Here is a 25898-nt window from a genome sequence, read left to right as displayed (position 1 = left end):
AGACTTTTACTAATACCATATGGAATTTTAAAAATGCTGCAGTGTGGCAAACTAAACTGAGAGATTCGATTCCTCTTGTTCTATCAACTTGGAGCACTGAATTTATTTTTATACTTTAAAGCCATCCACTTTCCTGATTTGACAACATTCAAGGAGTGCTTGTGGCACGTTACGAAATAAGCTTGGCCAGGTGCCATTAGGATTTTGAAGCAACAGCATAGTCGAGTGCGTAGTTAAATTCAAACACGTTGCACAGCTACAGTTATTACATTAAAAAGGAAGCTTTGGCAAAGTGTTCTTTTCACATAGTAATGTTAGCTATCCTGATATTTATATAGGGAGTACATAATTGCCATCTCAGGACAAAAATATATTGCATGAATGAGGAAGAGAGACTTAAATAGAGAAATTATATTAAGTATTATGCTGAATATATCATCTGAACTAAAGTGTTTACTGAAGTTGCTGAGTTACTGCAGTTACTGCGACAGACACAAAGGGCAAAGTTTGACTGTGAAATGTTAGAAAACGCCCTCAGCAGGCTTCTGTGCCACTGGTGCTGCTTGACTGTACTCATTGTCCCAGTATGTGGTATTCCTTTTTGATGCCATTTCAGTGCTTCCTCAGTTTAATTACCCCATTTTGTTCTTCCCTGTCATTCTTCCTGAGGTAAAAGGTAGCGTTAAATTTAATATAACAAGCTTTTTTTTCCTTTCCCTTCTCCCCCACGGCAGCAGTTGCGATTCTTGCAGCATCAAATGGCTATGGCAGCAGCAACAGCACAAGCAGCTCAGCTACGACACCAGCAACATTCAGGCAGCCAGTCCAAAAGTAAAAGGAAAAGAGGCACACCGACCCCTCCAAAGTCCTGAGTCTTGGCGGGTTTATATTTAAATAAAATAGACGCAGAAGTGATTTTAAAATTTTTTTTTTTTTAAAGAAAGCTCAAAAAAAAAAATGAAAATCAAATCAGTGTTTGAAATGGCTCATGGGAAAATGAATTTTTGAAGTAACGCCGATAAGTATAAACTGTATCGGGAAGCCAACTCTATGGAAAATAGGAATTTCATCTAACAAAAAGCTAGGGTTTGTTTTTTTGCAAGTCACTTCATATTTTTAACAAAATGTTTTAACCTTGTATTTTTTACCATTCAGCAGCACTGTACATAGTATAAGGGTGATACATTTTAGAAAATATGAACTTTGTAAATGTAGTATTAATATCTGTTTATTTAGTATAAAAGGTTGGTGAACACTCTAACAAATACAATTTTTACAAATCCATTTTGAAGAGACCTTGCTGTATGTTTATTTTGGTTTTATGCTTTTTATCACTTTATTTATCAGCTTCTTCACTTCTTTGTGTCTTGTAACGGCCCGGGTGATACAGTCTTGAAGTTTTGCTGCTGTTAGGCCACTTCCACCTAAAAAAAGAGGGGGGGATCCCCCAAAATTGAAAATAGTAGCTTGGTTTTCCATTTTGTTTTCTTTAAAATTTTTATCAAATGGAAACACTAAAACCTTTCAGTCATGGGGGTTACTTTACTGTTTAAGAATCAGGGTGGTCTAGTTTGCGATTCTCCTTAAGAAAATAGTTTTACTTTAAATATCAAATTTTACTAGCACAATAGAAGACCTCGGTTCAAGATCCAACCTCTGCAACAAGTATGTCTAAACAAGTCATGAAGACGATTTGTTCAAGGAAAAGGTTATTTATTGCAGCAACCACACCAACTCTTGCAAAATGCAATACTGTAGATTATTTTTAAGACTGCAGTAGTAACGTTCATTTAAGAAATAGTTCAACTAAGTGAAGGAAAATGTTACTTGTTTTGAGAGCACTGTCCGACACAGGTATGGTATTAAGATGGCTCTACATGCTAAAGGCCAATAATATTACTATGTAGCATGTACTACTGAAATAACAGCCAACTGTAGATAGAATTTGATTCCAACTGTTTGACAGGCAGCAAATTTAAAATTAAATTAACTTGCAGTAATTTTGCAAAGTACCTGGCTTATGAACAGAACATAGTCTGCCTTCTTCATCCATTACAATGGTTACCGTTCCAGTTGCCAGGTCCTCCTCTTCTGCCGTCGGATCAACAATGAGTATTGTGCTTTTAAAAGAAGAGAATCCAGAGGTGGGTGGGATGTTTGTGTACAAGTTACTGGATCTTCACATACAAAACAATCAGATAGGAAAAGGTTCATCTGAGATGAATTTGGCCAGGGTCATTTAGGCTAACTTTTTAAAAGGTTTTATTTATATAGAGTTGTTTTTTAGCTGAATATAGTACTTCTGGAAGTATTCTATAAACGTCCACTGTTCTGTCGTCAGGATGCCCTAATTTAAAGAACATGGGGAGAAGGCAAACCCTTACTGAACTTCAATGTTGAACTCAATTGGGTGTTTGAGGGTTTGTAAATAGAAATAAAATTTAAATTTGGAGGTTTTAAAAATTTATGCCCTAATCAGGAAACTACAATTTGCAGCACTAAAACAGCTACTACAGTAACAGACAGTAAAAGTTTAGAATTGTTGTAAAACAAATCTTTTAAAATGGTGACTACATGCTATAAGATTGTTTACCGTTAACAGAAAACTAAGTGAAAACACCATTATTTCCGTTTGCTATAGATGTACTTACAAAACCCATTTGTCTTATTTGTATGTATATTTATTTTTAGTGAACTCTTTGAAAGAGAATCAAGGACTGTATTTTGATCTACTACACTGTTCAATCAAGGAAGCGATCAAAAATATTACCCCTGCGATGAAAGCTATTGATTTCTCAAGACCCCAAATTAGTTTTTTCCACAGCAAATAGTGTAAAATTCATAATATTTTAAAGGGAAAATTGACTAAATTATTAAATTATGCTAAATATCCTTTATTCTACAATAAAAATTGTTGGAACCATTTAGTCCTTTAGAAATCTATACTACAATGGACAGATACAGAGACAAATAATAAAAGTTCACAGAGGAGTCAATGGGACAAGATGACATACGTCAGCTTTTTACGAAAACCCTTAAACATTCCTTAGTACAACCTTTTTGAACGTGCAAAATGTTTATAAACAACAGTGCAAATATTATTGGGAATGTCTGGTGCGAATTCCCAATTCCACACTGTTCAAAAAAAAGTGTATTTTAAAGTCAATGTAATTTAAATTTAAGAGGACAAGCAGTTGCCTGAACTTTCATAAAGTAATGAACAGAACAACTCCATCTCAGTACATAAACCCCCTAACCAAGGGTACCTGCTCCCTCCCTCCCCCAGGTAACTGATGAGGGAAACCTGCAAAAACATTTGCTTGTTCTACATGAGAGGATTTCAATGAAGGGAAGGTAGGAGGTTCTTTCATTGTTCATTTTTTCCAGTGTCGCTTTTCCAGTTGCTGTTTTTGTGCAATGGCACACACGCCTAAGAGTTATTACTGCTTTGCGCACACTGCCTTTCATCCGAAGAGTTCTTGCTGGAGATAGTTGTATACCAGGTTACCAACCCTCGTCACTCCCACCTTGTTCCCCACATTAACAATATTAAGGAGCTGCCTGTAAATATTTTTGAGAGGACAAACAAAGATATATTTCTGTTGATTGTGGCTATTGAAAGAGATGCAGCATACTATCAGCACTGCTCGCCAACTAGTTTTAGAACCTTTGTTATCTGGTAGTTATTATACTTAGAAGCTAACACATTTCCATTTTACTACTGACAAAAAGATGCTAGGGCCTGAAGTAACAGAAAACAGTCTACAAGTAATTCATAGCAGATGAATCCCTGAAGAGTGAAACAGACTTTACATTTACCCTTTGGGAATTAAGGGCCTCTCTAATTCTGGGCTTGCCAGAGATATGTGGGCTATAACAATTAGCAAGTGCTGGTGACAACAAAACTCAAAGAGGCCACAACCCAAGAGGCAAAGTCTGGCCTGGGGAACCACTTGTACCCCAATCCTGCTATTTTAGTGAAAAAACAAGAAAGATTTCAAGGAAGAAGTCTTTCAGACAGATTTAAAAATAAAGAGCCTGACAACATGCAACCCTTTTAGATCTAAGGACGTTAAATTGGAGAGTTGGCCAAATTTTAATTTGAGTAATTACATTCCATCTATGTCAATCCCTGGATAAGTTCTTTACTTTCTGTCCTGAAACTGTTGTGAACTGTTATGAGCTATTGAAAAATTGTCACGATGTAGCCAGAGGTATTTGCGTTTCAGTAGTGGATGTAGTGATTCGTGTAAGTAAAGCCCTTTGGGATGAAAAGTATATAAATACAACAACATCATGAAGCTACACCTCTCAAGTACATTTCAATATTAAAATACTTTCCAATATGACTAAGCTGTGAAATCTGGAGATCAAATCTGGCTTCAGTTGCAGGGGAAATTTGGTAGTATTAATTTTGTTCTGGTGGTCATTTGTTCATATTATAAAACTATGTAACAGTTCAACATAATCAGCCCTGAATTAGAGTAGCTGAAAAGTCTGGTTGGTCCATGAGGTGCACTGACATAACTGCATGAGGATTTTGCCACCACAGCTTCTTGGCAACAGTGTCAGTTTTTCACCAGTGTGTGTGTCACTAAACAATTTACAAAATATATATACATTTGATACAGTTACCAACTTACTCGTCAAATACAGCAAACGATGTAGCAACTGGATGCTTTCTGATATTCAAAGGATTTGTCTGTTTTAAATCAACTTCTGCCAAACCAGTTTCTTCATTTATAGTAACTGTTGGCAACTGTACTGAAAGAGAAGAGGCCAATTAATTGTATGATATTAAACTAGCTGAAGATAATTTGGGCTTTATCCCCAAAGGAATTCTTTATGAACTGTTCTATGTTAACATCCACCAATCTCTATGGGGCTGAGCAACTGCAATTCCTATTGAGTGCAGGTCCCAAATCAGACAATATGGGGTACCTGTTTTCTGCAAAAATAACAGATGCCACTCATCCTTTTTGAGCCCATTATTTTGTTCAGAGTCAGTCAAGTATAAACGATCAATTGTAAAAAAAATAAATTGGAAATTAAAACACACACACCATAATGGCACTTTCTACATGATAAGTACATTAGCTGAACCACACTGAACAAAAAAAAAAAACCCACACAATAGCATGTCTTTTTCCTATCACTACATCACATCTCTCTACTCCTCTATGATCCTGCTTTTGTGATCTCTTCAATTATAAATGTGAACATGTTAATAACTTCTAAATATCTCCTGTTTGCATCACACAAAATATAAGTGATTAAATACTTAGTTTCCCTACACTAAATAACGCGAACAGGTATCACTTCATTTAGATGTTGGTGTACTGAAATTACAATTTTGCTTATGATCAGTAGTGGAGTGTCCAAACTTCTGGTACACTGAAGACAAATACCATTGCTCTGAAAAACTAACCTATCTGGTGGAATGGCTCTCAGTCCTATAATAGATTAATACAATGTGCAAGAAGCATATGTAAGCAAGGTAGCCTACAGCCTGATCAACAACATGTATACAAAACTTTGACATCAATTTAGTGACATATTTCTTCTTTGTATTATAGCTTCAGTAGTTCAATAAAAAGATGGGGGGTTTAACTGCTGACATATTCTGGTTTTGGGGAAATTAAAATCAGCAACAGACTGTTCACCATGATTCAGATTCCTACTAACACATTTATCCCATGAATGTAATTTGCTTAACAATTGTGTGTTATAGGACACTTACCATTTTTTAAAGCTGCTAACAAAGCAAATGTGCAGGCATCCAAAATGTTTCCATCATAGTCCAAGCATATGAAATCACAGTATAGAACCCAAGCAAGCTAAGAAACAAAGTTTGTACATGTGAGATCTGATATATCCTTCGAACTGCCAGTATTACACTAATTCAGGTTACAAGCCAATGGTAATACACATCCTCTGATCCTTTAACAACAAATATGAATACATGGCCTCTTAGTTCCCCCCACCCAATTCACTAAGCATAGCAATTTAGATGGCTCTTCTGATCAAAAGCCTCACCTGTTCCCATATGCTCTACTCCAAGAAGATGGATTTTAACAAAATATTAATTTTGCTGGTGAGAAACAGTCAATATATTTTCACATTTCCAGATTATTAGGATTGATATTGCTAAGAAGTGGCTGAGGAAGCAATTTTACCGAGTGGGCAGCAAAGAACATCACACACATTTCTGCATTATGGTCACCACAGAAAAATTCCAATTTTTAAAAGGAGTTATTTATGTGCAGATAGCCATCTGTAGTCAGCCACTGTATTGTATTTTATCAACAAAGAGAATGACTTCTGCCTCCACTAGAAAACCATGGGTGAGAAATTCAATTCATATTTTTTATGTCACAAAAAAAAATATATATGGACTTTTTACACTTGAGCTATTAAACATAACTAGGGCCCTACCAAATTCATGGTCTATTGTGGTTAATTTCACAGCCATAGGATTTGAAAATTGGTAAAAATCACGTTTTCAGATGTTTAAATCTGAAATTTCAAGGTGGTGTAACCGTGGAGGATTGTGGGTGGGGGTCATGGGCACTGTTCCCTCTAAGCTGTATGCGTGTGCACACGCACACAGATCCTAAACCCCGCGTACACGGCGAGAAACCGCGCGCACAAAAAATGAAATACTACATCGGCGTCAGGCCGAAATATCATTTACGGGTGACTTTTGACATTGTTCACCCGCCATCTACTAACTGGCAGATTCTACTAACTGGCAATGGCGGGAAAGGGAAAGGAGGTTAAATTTCCTTTTTCTAACTATTTAAAAATGACATTTATAAAATAACATGGTGTAAAATTATTATCACAAATTGCAAATTAAAACTTTTTAAATGTATAAGCATTTTACTTGCTTGGGCGCATTTGCTTCATGGCGCACAAATTTGAACTCTGCTTCAAAAATTTGCAAAGAAGAAATTTTTTGCACACACAGCCTGTCAAAAATTAGAGGGAACATTGGTCATGGGAGTACCACCCTCACTTCTGTGCTGCCTTCAGAGCTGGACAGAGTGGGGATGAGAGGGTGCGGAGCTATCTGCAGCTGGGAGAGAGACCCAAGAGCACCCTGCAGGGAAAGAGCAAGTCCTGTCCTGCCAGAGCCCTACCCAGACTAGCAGCTAGGAGCCCCCTTTGCTGGGGCGCTTTGAGCAGCACAGGGAAGATTGGATCTAACTCTACAAGCCTCCTCCAGCTGCAGGAATCTCTGGGGCTCCTGTCCAGTTCCAGAGCATCCTGCAGCAAGGGGAGGCAACCAGAGATGGGTCTAGTCCCCCACCCTGGCAGTGCAGGGAATGGACAAGTCCTGTCCCTCCCCAGCCCAGCCAGAGCTAGGAGCCCCCTTTGCTGGGGCACTCCTAGGAACAAGGGGACATTGGATTTCATGGGGAAGTGCTTATTTCATGGTCCATGACGTGTTCTTCACAGCCACAAAAATGGTAAGGCCCTAAATTTAACAGTCCACAAGCCAAATCTAGCCTGTCAGTCCTCCGTGAGCATTGGATCTGCAGTTTAAAATAAAGTTTGCTGACCACTAGTGTGAGTGGCAGTTAAACATGGCAAAAGGCATTTATAATTAAGTTTAAAAAGTAGGACAACAGAGAGATGACTTCAGTACAAAAATCTGAACTGAAGATAGGTGGATCAAAGCTGCAACATGGACCTCTTCTGTTCCCTACCCAAAATGCCTCCTTATTTTCAAAGGAAAAACAAAAACACACATGTTGGAATTCAAGGTCTTGTCATCCCTCTAGGAAAAGTAAGTGATGCCCAGGTTTAAAACTGGCTGGAGAATTGTAAGTATTTTTAACAAAAAATATTTTTGAAACATGAAAAATTTTGTTTTTTTCCCAAAAATTTTCATGGAAATTTTTCAGGTTTTCAATGAAAAACAGAAAGCCAGGGTTCAACTTGACCAGCTTAGCATGTTTTAAACATCTACACTGTCTTGTCCACACTGGAGTTTTAGTTAACATTAGCTAATAACTTCCGACAACACACCTTTAAATCCTAGTCAAAACAAACTCCAAAGGGTGAATATACCCTTGCTTGCAGCGAGCATGGCAGGCCCACCACAGGTGTATTCTTTATGCCTCCCTGCAGCTTTGCTAAATTTGGCCAAGTGACGGGGTGTATCAACACTACACTGGGCCAATGGGGCTGATTAATCACTGTGGGCCCAGGAGACCAGGCTTCCTCGCCCCTGCTGCGAATACTCCAGGTGAAAGGGACAGATAAAAGGAGGCAGCCCAGTTCAGTCGGGGCTGACTGAGGAAGAGGAAGGATGTTTGCTTTCCAGGCTGTCAGGACCATGGACCCTGATCAGCTGACTCTGGAGACTGACAGGAACGCCGAGAGGAAATGCCCGAGATGGGCCTTATGGTAAGAAGTGACTGAGGGAATGAGTTAGAAGCCAATGCTTGAACACTTAATAGGGAATTTACAGCTTCATAGGTTGGAACCCATGGAGTAGGGTTCCCCTACTTCCCCCCTTGCACTTGCCATTAAGGCGTGGCTACTGGGGACTCCCAATATAAACTGATTATTTGCTCAACCCTGCCCAGAGTCAGAGCCCAGCCAGGAGGCTCAGCGGCGACAGACTGAGCATTTGCTCTGCCCTCCCAGAGGGTCCAAGTCTTCCACTGTATTGTCCGTTTGTTTTGCCCCAGGTCAGGGTCTACGAACTGCTTGGTTGCTCGGCCCCGCCAGGGGTCCTGAGTCCTCCGACCGCAATTGTTTGACTTAACAGGGAATCCCGTCGACCGTGTGATGGAGTGTACCAACCTTGCACTGAGTCAACTCGCCACACCGTGCCCCCATGACAGGCCTAATAGTTTTTACTAAATGCAAGATCCAGAGCTTCAAAAAGACAGTAAATTCCTACTACAAAAGCAGGGAAGACAAAGTAGTTTTATATGGACTCTGATGACAAACAGGATGCCATACTGGATCGAACCAGCAGTCCACCAGCTTCAGTATCCTGTCTCTCAGCACCAGATGCTTCAAAGAAGGAACACAAATCTCACAGTGCACAGATGTAGGATAATCTTCCCCTTGTGACGATCTCATCCTAATTCTGGTTTAAACCCTTTCAAAATTTTTCTTCTGCATTAGCTATTTTATCTCTGGACACTCGAGTTATCCATATCATCACCCGTTCCTTCTTTGTATCTTACTAAGCTCTTGGGTTTAAAGACATGCTGTTGCAATGAGTTCTTGAATCAAACACACCAAACCAAGTACTTAGCATTCTAGGAGTTGCATAAACAGCATAATGTTTTCAAAAATATAGTTGATACACCCACCGATATTGATTTCCGTAATCAGATCACGCAGACCTTATACTTGGATGTAACCCAAAGAGTGTGCAGGTACCAAAATTAACAAAAAATAAGAATAGTAGCCCAAAAGCTGAAGGGTTTTCTTGAAACCTGTTAACAAATGATTATCCCCCTTTACTCTGAGACATTGCCATTAACACCAAACCTTTTCTTACCTTGCCATTTGCAATGCACAGATCTTCTTTCATTATTATTTCTGAACTAAAACAAAATGACACAGAAAATTAAGAAATAAAATTCTTCCCCATAACTGTGTTCATAATTGAACTGTGTTATAGTGGGTCTCACTTTTCAATCACATCTGCAATGAACTGGCTAGCTGCTTGAGCCTCTTCCCCAGGAGGTCCGGGGCGAAATCTTGATGAACAGAGGGGTGGTAGATCCACATTCGGAACTAGAAATCAAAAATATTTAGTTATGAACTAAACAAAGAAAAAATACAGTCTGTTATAATAATAAAAATGCATACAAGCGTTTTATGGTCTTAATTAGTGCCATGCATTTCAAATGAAAGCCAAGACCATGAATTGTTAACATTAATCAAGTCTGCATCTAAGTTCCCTCTAAGCTGCGTGGCCACGCAGCTGCCTATCAAGCCCCGCTCAGGGCTGAGACAGGGAGAGATGCCTCTCCCCCAGAACGGACCTGCCACGGCTGGGAGAGAAGTGCCCCTCCCACGGCCCCAACACAGACCTGCCCTGGACTTGCTGCAGCCAGGGGAGAGGAGCCCCTCCCGTGGCCCAGATGAAGCTGCTGCAGCCAGGGAGAGGCGCCTCTCCTCCGGCCCCGAGCTGCTGCAGCGAGAGGGCTGGGGGGAGTCCTCTCTCCCATCACGGGCCCGGGACAGCCTGCACCCCAAGCCTGGGACAGCCTGCACCCCTCATCCCCAGCCCCACCCCAGAGTCTATACCCCTAGCCAGAGCCCTCACCCCCTGCACCCAACCCCTTGCACCCAACCCTGAGCCCTCTCCCGCACACCGAACCTCTCGGTCCCACCCCCACCACAAGAATTTTGTTGTGTGCACCAATATGAAGGTGATGTGTCACACATCACCTCCGTATTGGTGCACATAACAAAATTCATTCCACACATGGATGTAAAAAATTAGAGGGAACACTGGTCTGCATGATTTTTCTTCCAAAATTACACAAAGTGATATATGATGCAGGGTACAGATCATTTATTAGTCAGTGTTTCATAAAATAGCATTTACATTTACAGAATGAAATAAAGATATACTCCTAGCTACATTAAATTAAAGCATTTTACCTGAGGTCCTGCTATGTAGATCATGAACCACAAATTATTTCTTAATATCCGTAATTAGATAAACAACAACTCTAATCTTTTCATTCCAGGAGTCTGATTTTCCTGGTATGACACATTTCCTTTTATTAACTGCCCAAATTTGCCATTTTGGACATAAAAGAAGCAAAAAAATATTTCAGAACAATCACAGAAAACTGAGAACACAATCTAGTAAATTCCGCAAAGACATCACATCTAAACCACCTTTTTATAATGTAAATCCTCAATCTCACAAAGCGATGCTCAAAAGTGAATCCCATTTATTTCACTGGAACTCCATATGGAAATAAGGGTCCGCCTGCAAAGATCCCTTCCAGGATCAGGGCCTACATCAGGACCATCCCTAGTTAGTTAGACTCAATTTCAGCAGAAGTCTCATTTTTATACTTCCCTCTCACCATTTTTGAAGTCAAGCCAATTTTTTTCTTGGGCATTATCAAGACACAAGGGAACATACAATTTATTGCAGCCCTTCCTGAATCATCAGACCTCACCTTCCACTGCCACAACAATCTCACCCACAACAAGGTATCTGAGGAGACAGGTAGGTGAGTTCTCTGGCTCACCTACCTGTCTCCTCAGATATCTTGCTTTGACCTCCCATTGTTTCATGGTAGTTGGGGCTGGAATTGGCAGTGAAAAGGCAGTTTCCATGAGGAGAGGTTTCTCACATGCGGAAGGCAGAGCAAATCCCACCTTGTGCCTCTGCCTTGTGCTGCTGCTAGAAACCCTCAATCCCATAACTAGTACTCCTTAGCTAACCTATCACCTACCTCTAAAAAGGCCAGTTCCCATGTGTCATCTTACTAAACTGGTTCTGTGCGTTGTAATGCAATTATTTAATGTGATTTATTTGTTTTAAACATCTACTACACCAGATTCTTCCCAATCACTAAAAGCATTTAACTGAAATAACTAACGCTGTTTTTTTTCTAAAAAGGCAGAAAACTGACAAAGCTCTAAAACTTACCAATATATCCCTTATTAGTGGACTGTGCTGGGGGTTCTGCAAACTCCTATAAAACCAAAAACAACAACAAAACTCAGGGGGAACAAAAGCTTTGTATCTACAAACTGGTTTGAAAAGACTTTTTAAAAGATGTTAAATACAATTTACAAATCCTATTTCCACAAGGGCTCAAAGGTTTGTCTGCCCAAAATGCTTTCATAAACCAAGCTAGATTTTCCAGCTACTCTACTTATGATCATTTCTTCAATGAATTGCTTGTTGTTTTATGTTAAAGACTATTATAACTGGGTTTTCCACAGCTATATTTATTAACATCTCCCTTGAAAGAAGAGGATTTGTTTCATTATCAATGCTCATTAATCACCACAAAAACTAAATAATTAATACACAAAAATAAGGTCTTTGTTTTCTTTAAGAAGAGCCAAACAACTCTTTACACAAACAACAATGCACGCACACACACACCTCTCTCTCTTGATTGTACCCTAATTCCTTTGTCCAAATCTACCTGTAATCTTCAATCCTCAAAATAACTCCTGTGAAAAAAATGTACTTGTATTTGACAGGCATATCGATTTCAGTTTAATAAGTAGGGGCTTTATCTTTACATTAACTATTATTAAGGCTGCGACGTTTGTCACGGAGGTCATGGAAGTCACAAATTCCATGACTTTCTGTGACTTCGGCAGCAGCCACCAGCCTGTCCCCTTCCCACCCCGGCCCCCAGGGGCAGCAGGAGTTTGGGGGCGGAGGCGGGCAGGCTCAGGGCTAGGGCACGGGAGGGGGTGAGGACTCTGGGCAGCACTTACCTCGGGGGTGCTCCCCAGAAGCAGTGACATCCCTCAGCTCCAAGGAGGAGGTGCAGCCAAAGAGCTCTGCACTCTGAATTCTGCCTGCAGGCACTGCCCCCCACAGCTCCCATTGGCCGTGGTTCCCGGCCAATGGGAGCTGTGGAGCCGGCACTCGGGGCAGAGGCAGCACACAGAGCTGTCTGGCTACACCTCCACCCAGCAGCTGAGAGATGTCGCCACTTCAGGGAGCCGCAGAGCGGGGTAGGGAGCCTGCCAGCCCCAACAACCTCCTCCCCGCTGCCCCAGCACCAGCAGGGGTCCCAGGCCACGCTGTTTACTGCCTGTGACCTGTCCATGACTTTTACTAAAAATACCCGTGACTAAAACATAGTCTTAACTATTATTTCTCCATCTCAAAAAAAGTAAACATACCGCTTTAATGCCACAAATTACAGTAGTATTTCCTAACTTCACCAGGGCAGAGCCATCTGCAGTAGTAATTGAACCTGAAAAGAGAACACGTTTGATAAAATCTCAGTCTGCTACCACAGAAAGCTCTTTAACTTAATATCCATCTTCACACTGTCAGTTACCAGTTTTAGCTTCCATACCACTCGCTTAGACTAAATGACATGATACATGGTGTGTTTTAAATGTTTGGGAATTCCAAGGGTAAGTGGAATATGTCCCTACAAGAGATTCAAAGTACTGGATTACCCAGAACTTTTCAAATATAATATGAAGACTTTTTTATGCTGCTTTTCTACTTGATTCTGTGAGAAACCATGATATCTTCACAGACTGCTGAATTTATATTATAAATTAAAATGCACATACCAGTATTTTCTCCTATCTTACCTGTTTTACTGACAAGGTTACCTTGTATTTCCCCTCTGGTCCAGTTCCCTATCACCTAAATTCCCTTCCAGTTTTGTGAGGCAAAACAAAGATCTTTCAGCAGTCTGCTAGTGAAGTTATTGGGGCTACTCTTATGAGGAAGGACATTTGTCCAAGTAAGGGGTTGCAAGATCTGTTAGTTTAGCACTGCTTATTTGTTTTCCATTCCCTGCCTTATCATATTCTTATTGGGAAACTGCTGTAGCCTGAATGTGCTAAGAATATCCAGCAGAGTACTTATTAAAAAAAAAGCACTTTCCATTCCAGCCGATGTTAGGACATTGGGGAAAGTGATGAACAGAGCAGACTCAGTAGTATAGGAGTTGCATATATAGCAGGAGATTAGAGGAAGAATGGAAGGAGAACCACAAAGAAGAACTGGGTGTGAGAGCAAATTCATGAAAGGAAGGACAGAAGAAAAGGGAGCATCCCCCCAAAGGAGGGGTAATGAATAAAGGAGAAAGTGGGTAGAAATGTGTAAGCCATGATGGAAATAGAGCAGGCAGAGAAGTGGACAGAGTGCATGCACACATAACATGGAGAGAACGATAAAGAGAAAGTAAGTGAAAGAGACCATAGGAGTGAAGCCAGATGGCCAGGCAGGAGAAACTGGCAATTTTGCTAAAGAATGCAATTTGATTTCCACCATCGGGGAACCACAATTTGCTTTAAGCACTACGATTTGGCAGGAGGGGCACATTGTGGGGCTTAATTTGCTTTTTGCCAAAGCAAAGTGGCAAACTTCTCACTACATGGAAAGAATGGGAAATGCACCACTAAATAAATATATTTTAGACTTGTCATTTGTTAATTATTTAATAAATGAGACAAAAAAATTGGTTTAAAAGTACATAATGATGGAATGTCCTATTTGGTTTTTGGCACTTACCCATAAAAAGCTTCAGTTCACCTTGCAAAAGGTAAGGGCTTTTTCTTTTTTTTTGGGCTAAACTTAAATTTGAGTTGATATATACAGAAATTATATTTAATCATGTTTTTAATTCTCTAATGCATTTTTTATATTTCTATTTTAATTATCAAGTTCTAAAGTATTCATTTTTTCTAAATTAGGAATAGTCAAAACTTTAGTAGATGAAAATTTACCTTTATGCCAGGTAAAATGGCCAAAGCAGCACAGAAGGGTTCTAAATGCCATGATCAGGAAGAATTCCCCCAATGTATGAACTGTGAAAGCCATAAAGCACCTTCTGACACACCTGTGCAAGTCCTGATATAGGGGTGTCTTAGAATCAGTGCTGGAGGCAGGAGCAGCAAATTGGGAATGGGACCACAGTGATTCAGGGAAATGCTGTGGCCCAGAGGCAGATAGGGAAGCTACCTTAATTTAGACAGCCACCCATGGCTGTTTAAACTATGCTTTGGGGGATCAACTGGGGTGTCACTGAGTAGCTCCGGAGTGAGAGGGTGCAACAATGGTTTAAAACTATCCCTGGACTCTTTGAGGTGCAACACAGAATGTCAGCCCTGGTTGTTCTGAAATCAAGCTCTGTGGAAATAGATCAGCCATTCATTAAAGACTCCAGGTATAAAAACTGACTCCATTCGATTCAGTCACCAGCACTTCCCAACGTTAAACACTTACCTATGTTGACAGTGGTTGTTCTGAATTCACCTAGCTCCCTTCCATCAGGTCGGCAGTTTTCTTTCTAAACATAAACATTACACAATTCAAGTTAAATGACATTTTCATGATGTTACACAATCAAGAGTATATAATGATAAAGTTGTGTTTATCTTCAAATGGGAATTTGCAATGACAAGACCACTAGGATAAACTCAAAGATTTGTGAGCTGGTGAGCTTTCTGGTCTAATTTAGTGTGATCTGGGTTACAGGCCCAAAACTTAGTTACCGTATATACTCGTTCATAAACCAAATATTTTTGGTAAAAAGTTGATGCATCGAAGAGCGGGGGTGGGCTTATAAACGGGTCTGCACCAAAATTTGATGATTTTAAACTCTATGAAATCATTGAATTGAATATCTAACACTCTGTCGTTTTGTTTACCTGAAGCATCTGCAGGCATGGAGCCCCTCAGTTCCCTGTGGCCACGGTTCACCGTTCCCAGCCAAAGGGAGCTGCGGGAAGTGGCGGCTGGGAATGGCGAACCACAGCCACTGGGAGCTGAGGGGCTCCGTGCCTGTGAACGCTCCAGGTAAACAAAATGTCCCGACCCACCAACGGCTTACCCTGATGGGCCAGGAGCCAAAGTTTGCCAACCCCTAAAATATAGGGTCGGCTTATGAAAGGGTCAATCAGTTTTTACTATTTTTACCTATCCATCTTGGGGGGGGGTCGTCTTATAAACGAACGGGGTAATGAACGAGTATATATGGTACTTTAAAAACTTTATAGTCCAGCAGGAAAAAGCATCTCAAGGCCAAGTACTATGTGCCTTCCTACAGCTATTTAGGACACTCGGCAACAAAAGCAATACCTCCTATCAGTGGTGCAGTGACAAAGCAATCAGTAAATTGCTATGAATATAGTGGCAATCTGTGAATTTTGTGACACTATAAGAAACTGAGTCAGAGGTCTGATATCATCAAAAAGGCCAACTAATTTTTCAGGACCCAGAGCCAACTTGAGAAGAAATATTCATTGATAATCTTGAATGAAATTTTCCAAATGTTTGCATTGTTTAATTTTTGTAACTAAACTTTTTTTCCATTGCTGATCTTTTAAGATGAAAATACTTTAGAAATCTAAACAGGGCCCAAGTTCAGAAAAGCCAATCACATAGTTATTCAGCAAAAAGAAAAGGAGTACTTGTGGCACATTAGAGACTAACCAATTTATTTGAGCATAAGCTTTCGTGAGCTACAGCTCACTCTGAACTCTAGGGTACAGATGTGGGGACCTGCATGAAAACCTCCTAAGCTTACTTTTACCAGTTTAGGTTAAAACTTCCCCAAGGTACAAAATTATTTTACCCTTGGATTTCCACTGCCACCACCAAACTTTATCTGGGTTTACTGGGAAATGTAGTTTGGACACGTCTTTCCCCCCAAAATCCTCCCGACCCTTGCACCCCACTTCCTGGGGAAGGTTTGGTAAAAATCCTCACCAATTTGCATAGGTGACCATAGTTATTCAGATGTTTCTCAACATAAACTGAACACACAAATTGGATCAGAAAGGGTGTTGTTCACCATCTAAACTGTCCCTTGCTGTGGAACATACTGAAGATCTGTTACAGATTTACAGTGTCCATGCTATGAACAGGCCTTCAAATAGCTCCCTTTATTGTGGGGCCCATAATTTTCCACAAGGGGAGGCTACATGGCCTGAACACTTCCTACGCTGAGCCTTCAGGCTCTAGCACCCAGTTCCTCACCAGGCTCTCCAAAGCAAATCCAACCAAGATCAGACTCCAGAAAGGCTTTTTTCTTCTTAGGGAGCAATGCAAAACAGTGAGTAACTGCAGTGAAGCAAGGCGCAATTTCCAAAACCAAGATAATATTTATTGGTAACCTGGAATACAGGATCTGGAGTCTTTAGGTTAGCGTGGGAAAAGTAAGCTTAAGACAGAGTATATACTGGTGGAAGCAATAGCTTTGCCATGCCTTGATACTGATGTCCCTCTCCGTTCTCTCTATCCATGTGTCCTCTGTTCACAGTAGCAACCTTAAGACCTGTTTTAGTTCAGACCTGTCTAGCCTTTGTTTCACAGCCCCAACTGTACGGCTTCCCAGGCATTAAGTGTTAATGTCACGGTCATTGAGGCTCCCATTGTCTCTCCCAGGCAGCAACGGGATGGCATTTAGCAGGAGTGGGTTTTACCACATTAAGTCAGGATTTTTACTACCCCATGAAAAACAAGTTAGTCCCAGTTAAAGGCATTTTCTATTTTAAAAATGGTTTCATTAATGCACACTACATTACACTCAGCTTGAGTTACATATTCAAATTGTGGTCACAGAAGGCAGCAGATTCTAAAATTAACTAGGGCTGTACAAATAAAAAGTAAACTGCAGTGGGCATAATACTAACATATGTAATTATAATACTGAACATTGGAATGTCTGCATGCATTTTGGCTCAGCATTTCCTCAAGGAAGTTATACATGTCATGACTCATATTTCAGTTTTCTCTATTATATAAACAAAAGTAAAAAACATTAGATTATATGAAAATGAATCATGCAGGCTATAGGTTTGAAGCATTAAGCAATCAGAAGCATAGAGAGTAGCAGACTACCAGGCCAGGTCCATTTGGCTACACAGCATTCTGTAGCAGAAGACCAAATTTGACTTAGGGAATAGACCAAATCTATTCCTCAATTTTGAATGGATGTAACCAAAGTTGAAAAGGTTTGTTCTGTGCTTGCGAGACTTGCTGGATGCTGATGCAATTGTACCACCAGGTCTGTGAGGTCAGATGGAATATCAGCATTCTTCAGATTTTTCCACCATGTTACAGTGGAAGCTGTTTCCTTGATATGGGATGAAAACATTGATTTTGGATACGGAGCTTCTTCTACTTTAAATGCAAGTAAACATGCCAGAAAGCCTGGCAATTTCTTCTTGTTCAGTTGACAATTTCTTTCCTGCGTATTTTAGATGAAAGAGGGTGGTCAACATGTGTACAGGAATAATTGCCTCATGAAATCTCTACTGGGCTTTTGTTTTGTGTGGTGCAACAATGCTGCAAACAATAATGGTAAATATTTTTCAGTCATTTTTATTTGTATACTATAATAATTTTATATTTCCCAGTTTCCTGGTTTAACCTGGTATTTATCAGCACCCTGTGCTAAACTAGTTTTTTCTGGGAAATTGCTAACTTCTGCTTCCAAATAATATAGTCACATATGTAAGTTCTATTCAGTTTATGATGTTCATATATCTGGTCTCCAATCAGACAACTATGTGCTTCGAACACCGCATGCCTTTTCTTTTATACTCAGTGTACAGCAGCACAAAGAACACAAGAAAACTGAGGCATACATATGGATTACCACCAAAATTCTCACATTCATCACAACCTCTCACAATTAAAGAATTATTGGCTTGATTAATACATATATCACTTTAATAGTATTTGTTTATAGTATCATTCCCAATTTATCGTACAAATGCTGCCTCCAAACTCTGCTTCTATAGCCACATCTACTGGGGTTGAAACTGACCACAGACATTCTGGACTTACCTGTTATTTGATGTTGCTGCAGAGGTGCATATAGTCATAGAATCGTAGGACTGGAAGAAACCTCAAGAGGTCATCTAGTCCAGTCCCCTGCACTCATGGCCGGACTAAGTATTATCTAGACCATCCCTGACAGGTGTTTATCTAACCTGCTCTTAAAAATTTCCAGTGATGCAGATTCCACAAACTCCCCAGGCAATTTATTCCGGCAATTAACCACCCTGACAGTTAGGAATTTTTTCCAACTAAGCCACCCTTTCTATAGTTTAAGCCCATTGCTTCTTGTCCTATCCCCAGAGTTTAAAGGAGAACAATTTTTCTCCCTCCTTCTTGTATCAACCTTTTATGTAAACCCCTCTCAGTCTTCTCCAGACTAAACAAATACATTTTTTTCAATTTGCCCTCATAGGTCAGGTTTTTTTGTTGCTCTTCTCTGAACTTTCTCCAATTTGTCCACCTCTTTCCTTAAATGTGGCACCCAGAACTGGACACAATACATCAGATGAGGCCTAATCAGCGCAGAGTATAGCAAAAGACTTACTTCTCGTGTCTTGCTTACAACACTCCTGCTAATACATCCCAGAATGATGTTTGCTGGTTTTTTTTGCAAGAGTGTTACACTGTTGACTCAGTTTAGCTTATGATCTACTACGACCCCCAGATCCCTTTCTGCAGTACTCCTTCCTAGGCAGTCATTTCCCATTTTGCATGTGCTCAACTGATTGTTCCTTCCTAAGTGGAGTACTTTGCATTTGTCCTTATGGAATTTCATTCTATTTACTTCAAATCATTTCTCCACTTTGCCCACATTATTTGGAATTTTAATCCTTTCCTCCAAAGCACTTTCAACTTCTCCCAGCTTGGTACTGTCCGCAAACTTTATAGGACTACTCTCTATGCCATTATCTAAATCACTGATGAAGATACTGAACAGAACTGGACCCAGAACTGATCCCTGCGGGACCCCACTCAATATGCCCTGGCAGCTTGACTGTGAACCACTGATAACTACTCTCTGGAAACAGTTTTCCAGCCAGTTATGCACCCACCTTATAGTAGCTCCATTTAGTTGCATTTCCCTAGTTTGTTTATGAGCCTGTCATACGAGATAGTATCAAAAGCCTTACTAAAGTCAAGATATACCACATCTACCTCTTCCCAGAAGGCTTGTTACCCTGTTAAAGAAAGGTTTCAAAGTAGCAGCCGTGTTAGTCTGTATCCGCAAAAAGAACAGAAGTACTTGTGGCACCTTAGAGACTAACAAATTTAATAAAGCATAAGCTTTCGTGGGCTACAGCTCACTTCATCAGATGCATAGAATGGAACATATAGTAAGAAGATATATATATACATACAGAGAAGGTGGAAGTTGCCATACAAACTGTAAAAGGCTAATTAATTAAGATGAGCTATTATCAGCAGGAGAAAAAAACTTTTGTAGTGATAATCAAGATGGCTCATTTAGACAGTTGACAAGGTGTGAGGAAGTACACTACAAAAGTTTTTTTCTCCTGCTGATAATAGCTCATCTTAATTAATTAGCCTCTTACAGTTTGTATGGCAACTTCCACCTTCTCTGTATGTGTGTGTGTATATATATATATAGATATATATCTTCTTACTATATGTTCCACTCTATGCATCCAATGAAGGCTGTAGCCCATGAAAGCTTATGTTCTAATAAATTTGTTAGTCTCTAAGGTGCCACAAGTACTCCTGTTCTTTTTGTTAAGAAAGCTATTAGGTTGGTTTGACACGATTTGTTCTTGACAAATCCTTTCTGTTACTTATCATCTTATTATCTTCTATTATCTTTTGTTTAATATGCATTATTAATGTAGACTCAGAATTTGTCTTTTCCAAGGACACAGTCAGTGATATTATTTGTATTTTGGTAGCGCCTAAAAGCCACCACCCTGGTTGGTCTCCCATTGTGCAAGGCACTGTACAAACCAAGGCCTCAATCCTGTATGCACTTAAGCACATCTAACTTTATGCACTTAGCAGTCCCTTTGAGGCCAGTGAAACTAGTCACATGTACAAAAGCACTCACAGGATCACAGCCATAGAATAAAAAGTCCCTGTCCTGAAAAGTCTGAAAGATTTTCTTCTACGAAAGGCTTTAAGGAAAAACAAAACCCCATTGGAGTTTATGTGTAATTTAAAGAGAATAGCAACAGAGGTACAGTAGCTGTACGAGAAAAATATATTCTAAATCTATTTAACTGATGTATACATGATGCTTTACTCACCAAAAATCGCCTGTAATATTCCAAAGGTTCCACAGTTCTAAAACAGACACAAAATTTAAAATTCATATGCATAATCTGTTTTACAAAGTAAATGGCTACCTAAAGTCTAGCAGAAAAGAAAAGCAAGTGTTACTCAGTGGGCATCTGTGTTTCAGAGTCAAGCTCTGTTTTTGTTCCTTGGCTGACAATGCTGTGGAGACAGCACATTAGCCAAGTGAGTGCCAACTTCAGAAAGACTAGAGCCCTCTACAGTGTTCTTTCTGATCATTTTGACACCAGAACTCATAGGTTCTGGAGGGATGGTTGCCTCGTGGCAAGGGCTTTGAAAAAAGGTTAGAAAGAGTGAAGTTTGGAAAATGGGAGAAAGAGAGATACTTTACTCTTTCATCCCACAACAAAACCCACCCTTTACTGCAGCTAATGTAACTGCATACATAAAAAATCTTAGCTTGAAAACTGACAATCTGTAAAAGCTAATATTATGATGGAGTTGGTAGCAATACCATAGTTATGGCTGCATAAGAGAGCTGATTGAGATAGGTGTGTTAAATATTTTTTAAGAAATGTTGCAAATTAAAATGTACATAGTATTTGAATTTTTCAGGTTAGTTTGATGATTAATTGGCTTATGCATACAGAACGTGACTGCTTCAAAAATTACCACTTTTTAAAATTTTCAGTGGGGTGTCACCTTTGTATTATTATTTGATACCTGAAGAGCTTACAATCTAAATTCTCAGAGCCCTATTGTAAAATGTGTATAACATATTGAAATCCTGATTTTTGATTCACACATTACTCTACTGTTGGTATTAATAATACTTGAAATTATTAATATTGGAAATTAAAAACCAATTTAACCATAAATTCCTTATTAAATCCAAAGACCAATATGTAGTTGGTCTAACCATGCCTAAAAAGCCTAAATACTAAGCAATTTACTACATCCAAATAGTAACAAATCATTTATAAGCATTTGATCAATATACTTACAAATGAGCTAACCCCAGTGCTTAAACCCATATTGGTTGGCTGTAACATGGTCAGGTAGGTATTAGCAATGAACCCTTTAAAAGCTTATTTTTATGCCCTTTAACAAAGAAATGTCATTGCCAATTACTGGTTTTCAGCTGAAGTAAAATCTGAGACAGTTCACCCTTATTTCCAGTCAGATGAAATTTACAACTTCCTGTCTTCCCAAGGGCTTTCCTCCCCACCTTCTTGCTGTCCAACAGTTTTCCCATTGCACCTGGGTTCACATAGGCTTTAACGCTGGTGTGTGGGTTGGTGAAGGGCTGTGTTGGCTCGTTTTAAGATAGATTCTCTTTATTTGATTTAAAACCATCTGCAGTCACCCCTATTGGTCAGAGGTCTTCTTTTTAGAAACTTCCCCTTATCCCATTGGTTATTCTTTCAACCAGACATCCTCCCTACTTTATTCCTTCTGGCCTTATCACTTCTTATTTTCAAGGCCTTCCCTCTACTTTGCTTCTCAAGGCCTTTCTTTACAACACAAATATATTTCCTTAACCAAATTTAAGATAAATGTAAAATTAAAGAATTCAAGTTATCCCACATCTACCTATGTTTATTCGGAGCATAAATAAATAATCGTTCTCTTCATACACGTTACAAATACACCAATGTATGTAGTATGACAACAGCATTTTTAAAATAGAATTTAATGCTGCAGGCTGTTTTCTGCATAGCCCTTCTGATGAGACAATTTTTCAAATCAGAGAGTTGCTAAGACAGCGAACACAGAAACTAAGACAGAATGTTCCACAGCCACAAACTGTTATGACACTAACATCAGAGACATTAAAATGACATTTCCAGGAGAGAAGTTAATCTTTGGCACAAGGCCTTCCCAGGTTTTGTTCAAACAAAGATTTTTGGAAAAAAGTCATGGAAATGATAACTAAGAGTGAGAACTTTTATTACGTTTTCCAAGACAACATAAACTCGACATAATTCTGACAATTTACAAGCACAAGGGTAATGTTAATCCCTGTTGGTGTTCCTTGAGATATTCCCAACTAGCATGGACATAAGGGCAATTCCTCACTGTCTCAGGAAATGCTACTATGCCCCATTTAATTGATTGTGAGACATGGGAGAAGCAAAAGATAGTTTGGTCAATGCAGAAAGAACCTTCCCCCAAATGCCTAGGAACAGACTCCTTGTCCAACCAGTCCTTACACTTAACACCCACTTTCCTCTAACTGGTTTCAGAGTAACAGCCGTGTTAGTCTGTATTCACAAAAAGAAAAGGAGTACTTGTGGCACCTTAGAGACTAACCAATTTATCTGAGCATAAGCTTTCGTGAGCTACAGCTCACTTCATCAGATGTAGCTCACGAAAGCTTATGCTCAAATAAATGGGCTAGTCACTAAGGTGCCACAAGTACTCCTTTTCTTTTTCCTCTGTCTCCTGACGGATCCCTCCACTCCAGCAACTTTAATACCTCGGCCTTGTTTTGATTAGGAAGAGATTATAGTTATTATGACTTCCACCAAGACTTTTGCTCTGGCATAGACAGAGATCCACATGTTTCAAAACACCTTAGCTGGTTAAGATTAGCTCTCACTTTAAAAAAAAAGCCAAACATAAACCTTAACCTGCCATCTCACTTCCGCCCCAAAATATTTCATATCCAGGGTCAATATTACTGGGAATTAAATGCTTTTTGGCAAAAGTATGAGACAGCAGTTATGGGTGTGAGTTATGCTACAAGGCTGATGAACATAGGAAGAATAGTGTATTTCTGTAACTCCTTGAAGCAGAAGGAACTTTTCTCTGGTAGACTGCAACGTTGCATTGAAAGTGGATAATCTGAGAGGGGTGTAGCGAGGTAGGGGCTGGTCTCTCCCCTTAACTGGACACTGCCTGGCTGTTAAAGGGCACGTTCCTATTACTGACCCAAAACCTTAATAGCTTTAACTGCCTCTGAACTAAGCTTTTAGTTTTAGAATACAGATAAATTTGGATGGAATAAAAAATACACAACAAACAAATACAACAAAAAACTTGAGAGGGACAAATTAAATGTTGATTGTCTAATAGAGAGTAAGGGCCACAAATTACAATTCTGCACAAGCATCATACTCTGTATATGGGGAGCCCCAGTGAACTCACTGGGATTTCTCACATGCATAAAATTACACATGTGCCAAGTGCATGCAGGACACATGCCCTTAGCCGCTCGATTTCCACGGTCACCAATAACAAGTGGATCAGCTCTGCCGGGGGAAGGTAGGGGCGAGAGGGGAGTTTCCTAGGCGGTGTGTTTCTCTCCCGCCCCCACTTCCAAGCGGGGGAGCCGCTCCTGACAGCAGCCAGTTCCCAGACTCTGGCCTGGCAGAGCTCTGGGCACGGCACGTTTCGAGCAGGCAGCGGGTCGGTCCAGCTGAAGGCTAAACCCACCCACAGCCTGGCAGCTGCGGCCATCGCCGGGCCGGAGGGCTCGGCAGCGGCCTGGGCCCAGGGCAGCTTCCAGGCAGACGCGGGCCGCGTTCCCGGCTCCCCGCGCGGCCAAGGTCGGGGGCTGAGAGCGCCCCGGGCCGCAGCTCCCGCGAAGAGCCCCGCTGAGGAGACTGATGGCGCCGGGCCCGGCAGCTGTATCGACCCCCCGGGGCCAGAGGCGAGCCCGGCTCAGAGCCAGCCCGGCCCCCGGGAGGGGGAGGGGCGAATGCCAGGCCGGGCCCAGAAGCTGCGTCGCCCAGTCACTTACTTGAATCCGGCCGCCATAGTCTCACTTCCGCCCGTGCGCGATCTACTTCCGGGGTCGGGAGCGCACTTCCGCTCCCCCAGCCTCTCCCGCGCGACACCCTGGGGGGATTCGGCGGGCTGGCTGGCTGGCTGGCTAGCCGGGAGTGGCCGACAGGGGGCGCTGTGGAGCCCGGCCGCTCCGAGAAGTGGCTCCTCTCGCCGAGACAGTTTGCTGTCAGCGCCGCGGCCGGGAGCCGCTTCCGCATCGGTGGAGCTGCCCCATAGGGCCCCGCCTGGCATGGACCATGGAGCTGCTCCTGGGTGACGCGGTCGCGGCGCTCGCCGCCTTGGCGGCCGCAGCCCTGAGCCTGGTGAGTGCGGAACCGAGCGCGCCCCCCCCCCCCGCCCCGCGCCGAGAGTGGGGAGAGACCCCCCCGTGGGGAGAGGGAGCCCCCCAACCCCAGGGGGCCCCGCACCCACTAGCCCTGAGGGGGCCCGGGCGGGGCCATCGCGCCGCAAACAGGGCCGCCCCCGAGAGAGCTGAGAGCCGGAGCCCCTCGCTGGGCGAGGCCCCGCTTATCCCTTCCTAGTGGGGAGCAGCCCAGAGCCCCCGGGGGGGCACTGAGGAGGAGCTGATGCCTAGGGAAGGGCCACGCACCTCTTTGTCACACCCCTAAAGGTATTCGCAGACTCTCGTCTGGTCCCTCCTTAGTCGTCTTTTCTCAAGACTAGAGCCCGGTGTTTTTAATCTGTTCTCCTAGCTCAGGTTTTCTAAACTTTTTATCATTTTTGCTGCTCTCTTCTGGACTTAATCCGGTTTGTCCACAGCTTTCCTAAAGTGCAGTGTCCAAAACGCGGCAGGGTGCTCCAGCTGAGGCCTCACCGGTGCTGAGCAGACCAGGACAGTTACTTCCCCCAGCTTGCATCTGACACTCCTGTTAACAGGAGCCTTTTTTGCAGCTGCATCCTGATTGTTGGCTCATGTTCAGTCTGTCATCCGCATAAACCCCGGATCCCTTTCAGTAGTACTATCAGCTAGCCAGTTATTCCCCATTTTGTAGTTGTGCAATTGGTTTTTTTTGTTCTTCCTAAGTGTAGTACTTTGCGTTTGTCTTTATTGATTTTCATTTTGTTGATTTTTAGACCAATTTGTCAAGATCATTTTGAATCCTACCTTTGTCCTCCAAAGTGCTAACAACACTTCACAGTTTGGTGCCCTCTGCAAATGTTATAAGTATACTCTTCATTCTATTATCCAGGTTCTTAATGAAACTTTGAATAGGTCTGGACCCACGACAGATCTTTGAGGGACCTCACTAGGTATTTCCTCGCAGCTTCACAGCGAGCCTTTGATAACTACTCTTTGAGTACGATCTTTCAGCCAGTTATGTACTCACTTTATAATGATTTACTGTAGACCACA

The 25898-nt window shown here is 41.3% G+C and overlaps 3 protein-coding genes across 27 annotated transcripts in view; 2 read left to right on the top strand and 1 right to left on the bottom strand.

Annotated features, from left to right (window-relative positions):
* The window catches only part of SUPT20H (SPT20 homolog, SAGA complex component), a 63221-nt gene extending 61937 nt beyond the window's left edge, over window positions 1-1284 (top strand). For 19 of the 23 annotated variants that reach the window (XM_048847942.2, XM_048847934.2, XM_048848119.2 and 16 more), the window contains one exon: window positions 735-1284. In XM_048847942.2, coding sequence (XP_048703899.2) covers window positions 735-872 — 138 coding nt within the window. In that variant the 3' untranslated portion in view covers window positions 873-1284. The remainder of the gene's footprint in view (window positions 1-734) is intronic. The other 4 variants (XM_048847979.2, XM_048848000.2, XM_048847970.2 and 1 more) reach the window with 1 other exon arrangement.
* EXOSC8 (exosome component 8) lies at window positions 1213-24775 on the bottom strand. The gene is made up of 11 exons (XM_048848166.2): window positions 24498-24775; window positions 20764-20800; window positions 14945-15008; window positions 12877-12950; window positions 11654-11699; window positions 9663-9768; window positions 9530-9575; window positions 5741-5837; window positions 4644-4764; window positions 2014-2120; window positions 1213-1424 (listed from the first exon to the last, which is right to left on the bottom strand). The coding sequence occupies exons 1-11, from the start codon at window positions 24773-24775 to the stop codon at window positions 1309-1311; spliced, it is 1092 nt and encodes a 363-aa protein (XP_048704123.2). The 3' UTR covers window positions 1213-1308.
* ALG5 (ALG5 dolichyl-phosphate beta-glucosyltransferase) overlaps window positions 24713-25898 on the top strand; it is a 47907-nt gene continuing 46721 nt past the window's right edge. The window contains exon 1 of one of the 3 annotated variants that reach the window (XM_048848178.2): window positions 24713-24846. In XM_048848178.2, coding sequence (XP_048704135.2) covers window positions 24781-24846 — 66 coding nt within the window. In that variant the 5' untranslated portion in view covers window positions 24713-24780. The remainder of the gene's footprint in view (window positions 24847-25898) is intronic. The other 2 variants (XM_048848192.2, XM_048848212.2) reach the window with 2 other exon arrangements.

Source organism: Caretta caretta, chromosome 1 (genome assembly GCF_965140235.1).
Source record: "Caretta caretta isolate rCarCar2 chromosome 1, rCarCar1.hap1, whole genome shotgun sequence".
In the NCBI taxonomy this organism is placed as follows: domain Eukaryota; kingdom Metazoa; phylum Chordata; order Testudines; family Cheloniidae; genus Caretta; species Caretta caretta.
The sequence above is the reverse complement of the archived record's forward strand: the minus strand, read 5'-3'. Positions and strand labels throughout refer to the sequence as shown.

Coding starts and splice junctions, on each gene's coding strand:
- EXOSC8 (XM_048848166.2), bottom strand. CDS start 24,775: ATGCCAGGCGGGGCCCTATGGGGCAGCTCCACCGATGCGGAAGCGGCT. Junction 15,009..20,763: donor AATATTACAGGCGATTTTTG/GTGAGTAAAGCA, acceptor GTTTATGTTTAG/AAAGAAAACTGCCGACCTGA. Junction 11,700..12,876: donor TAATTTGTGGCATTAAAGCG/GTATGTTTACTT, acceptor TTGGTTTTATAG/GAGTTTGCAGAACCCCCAGC.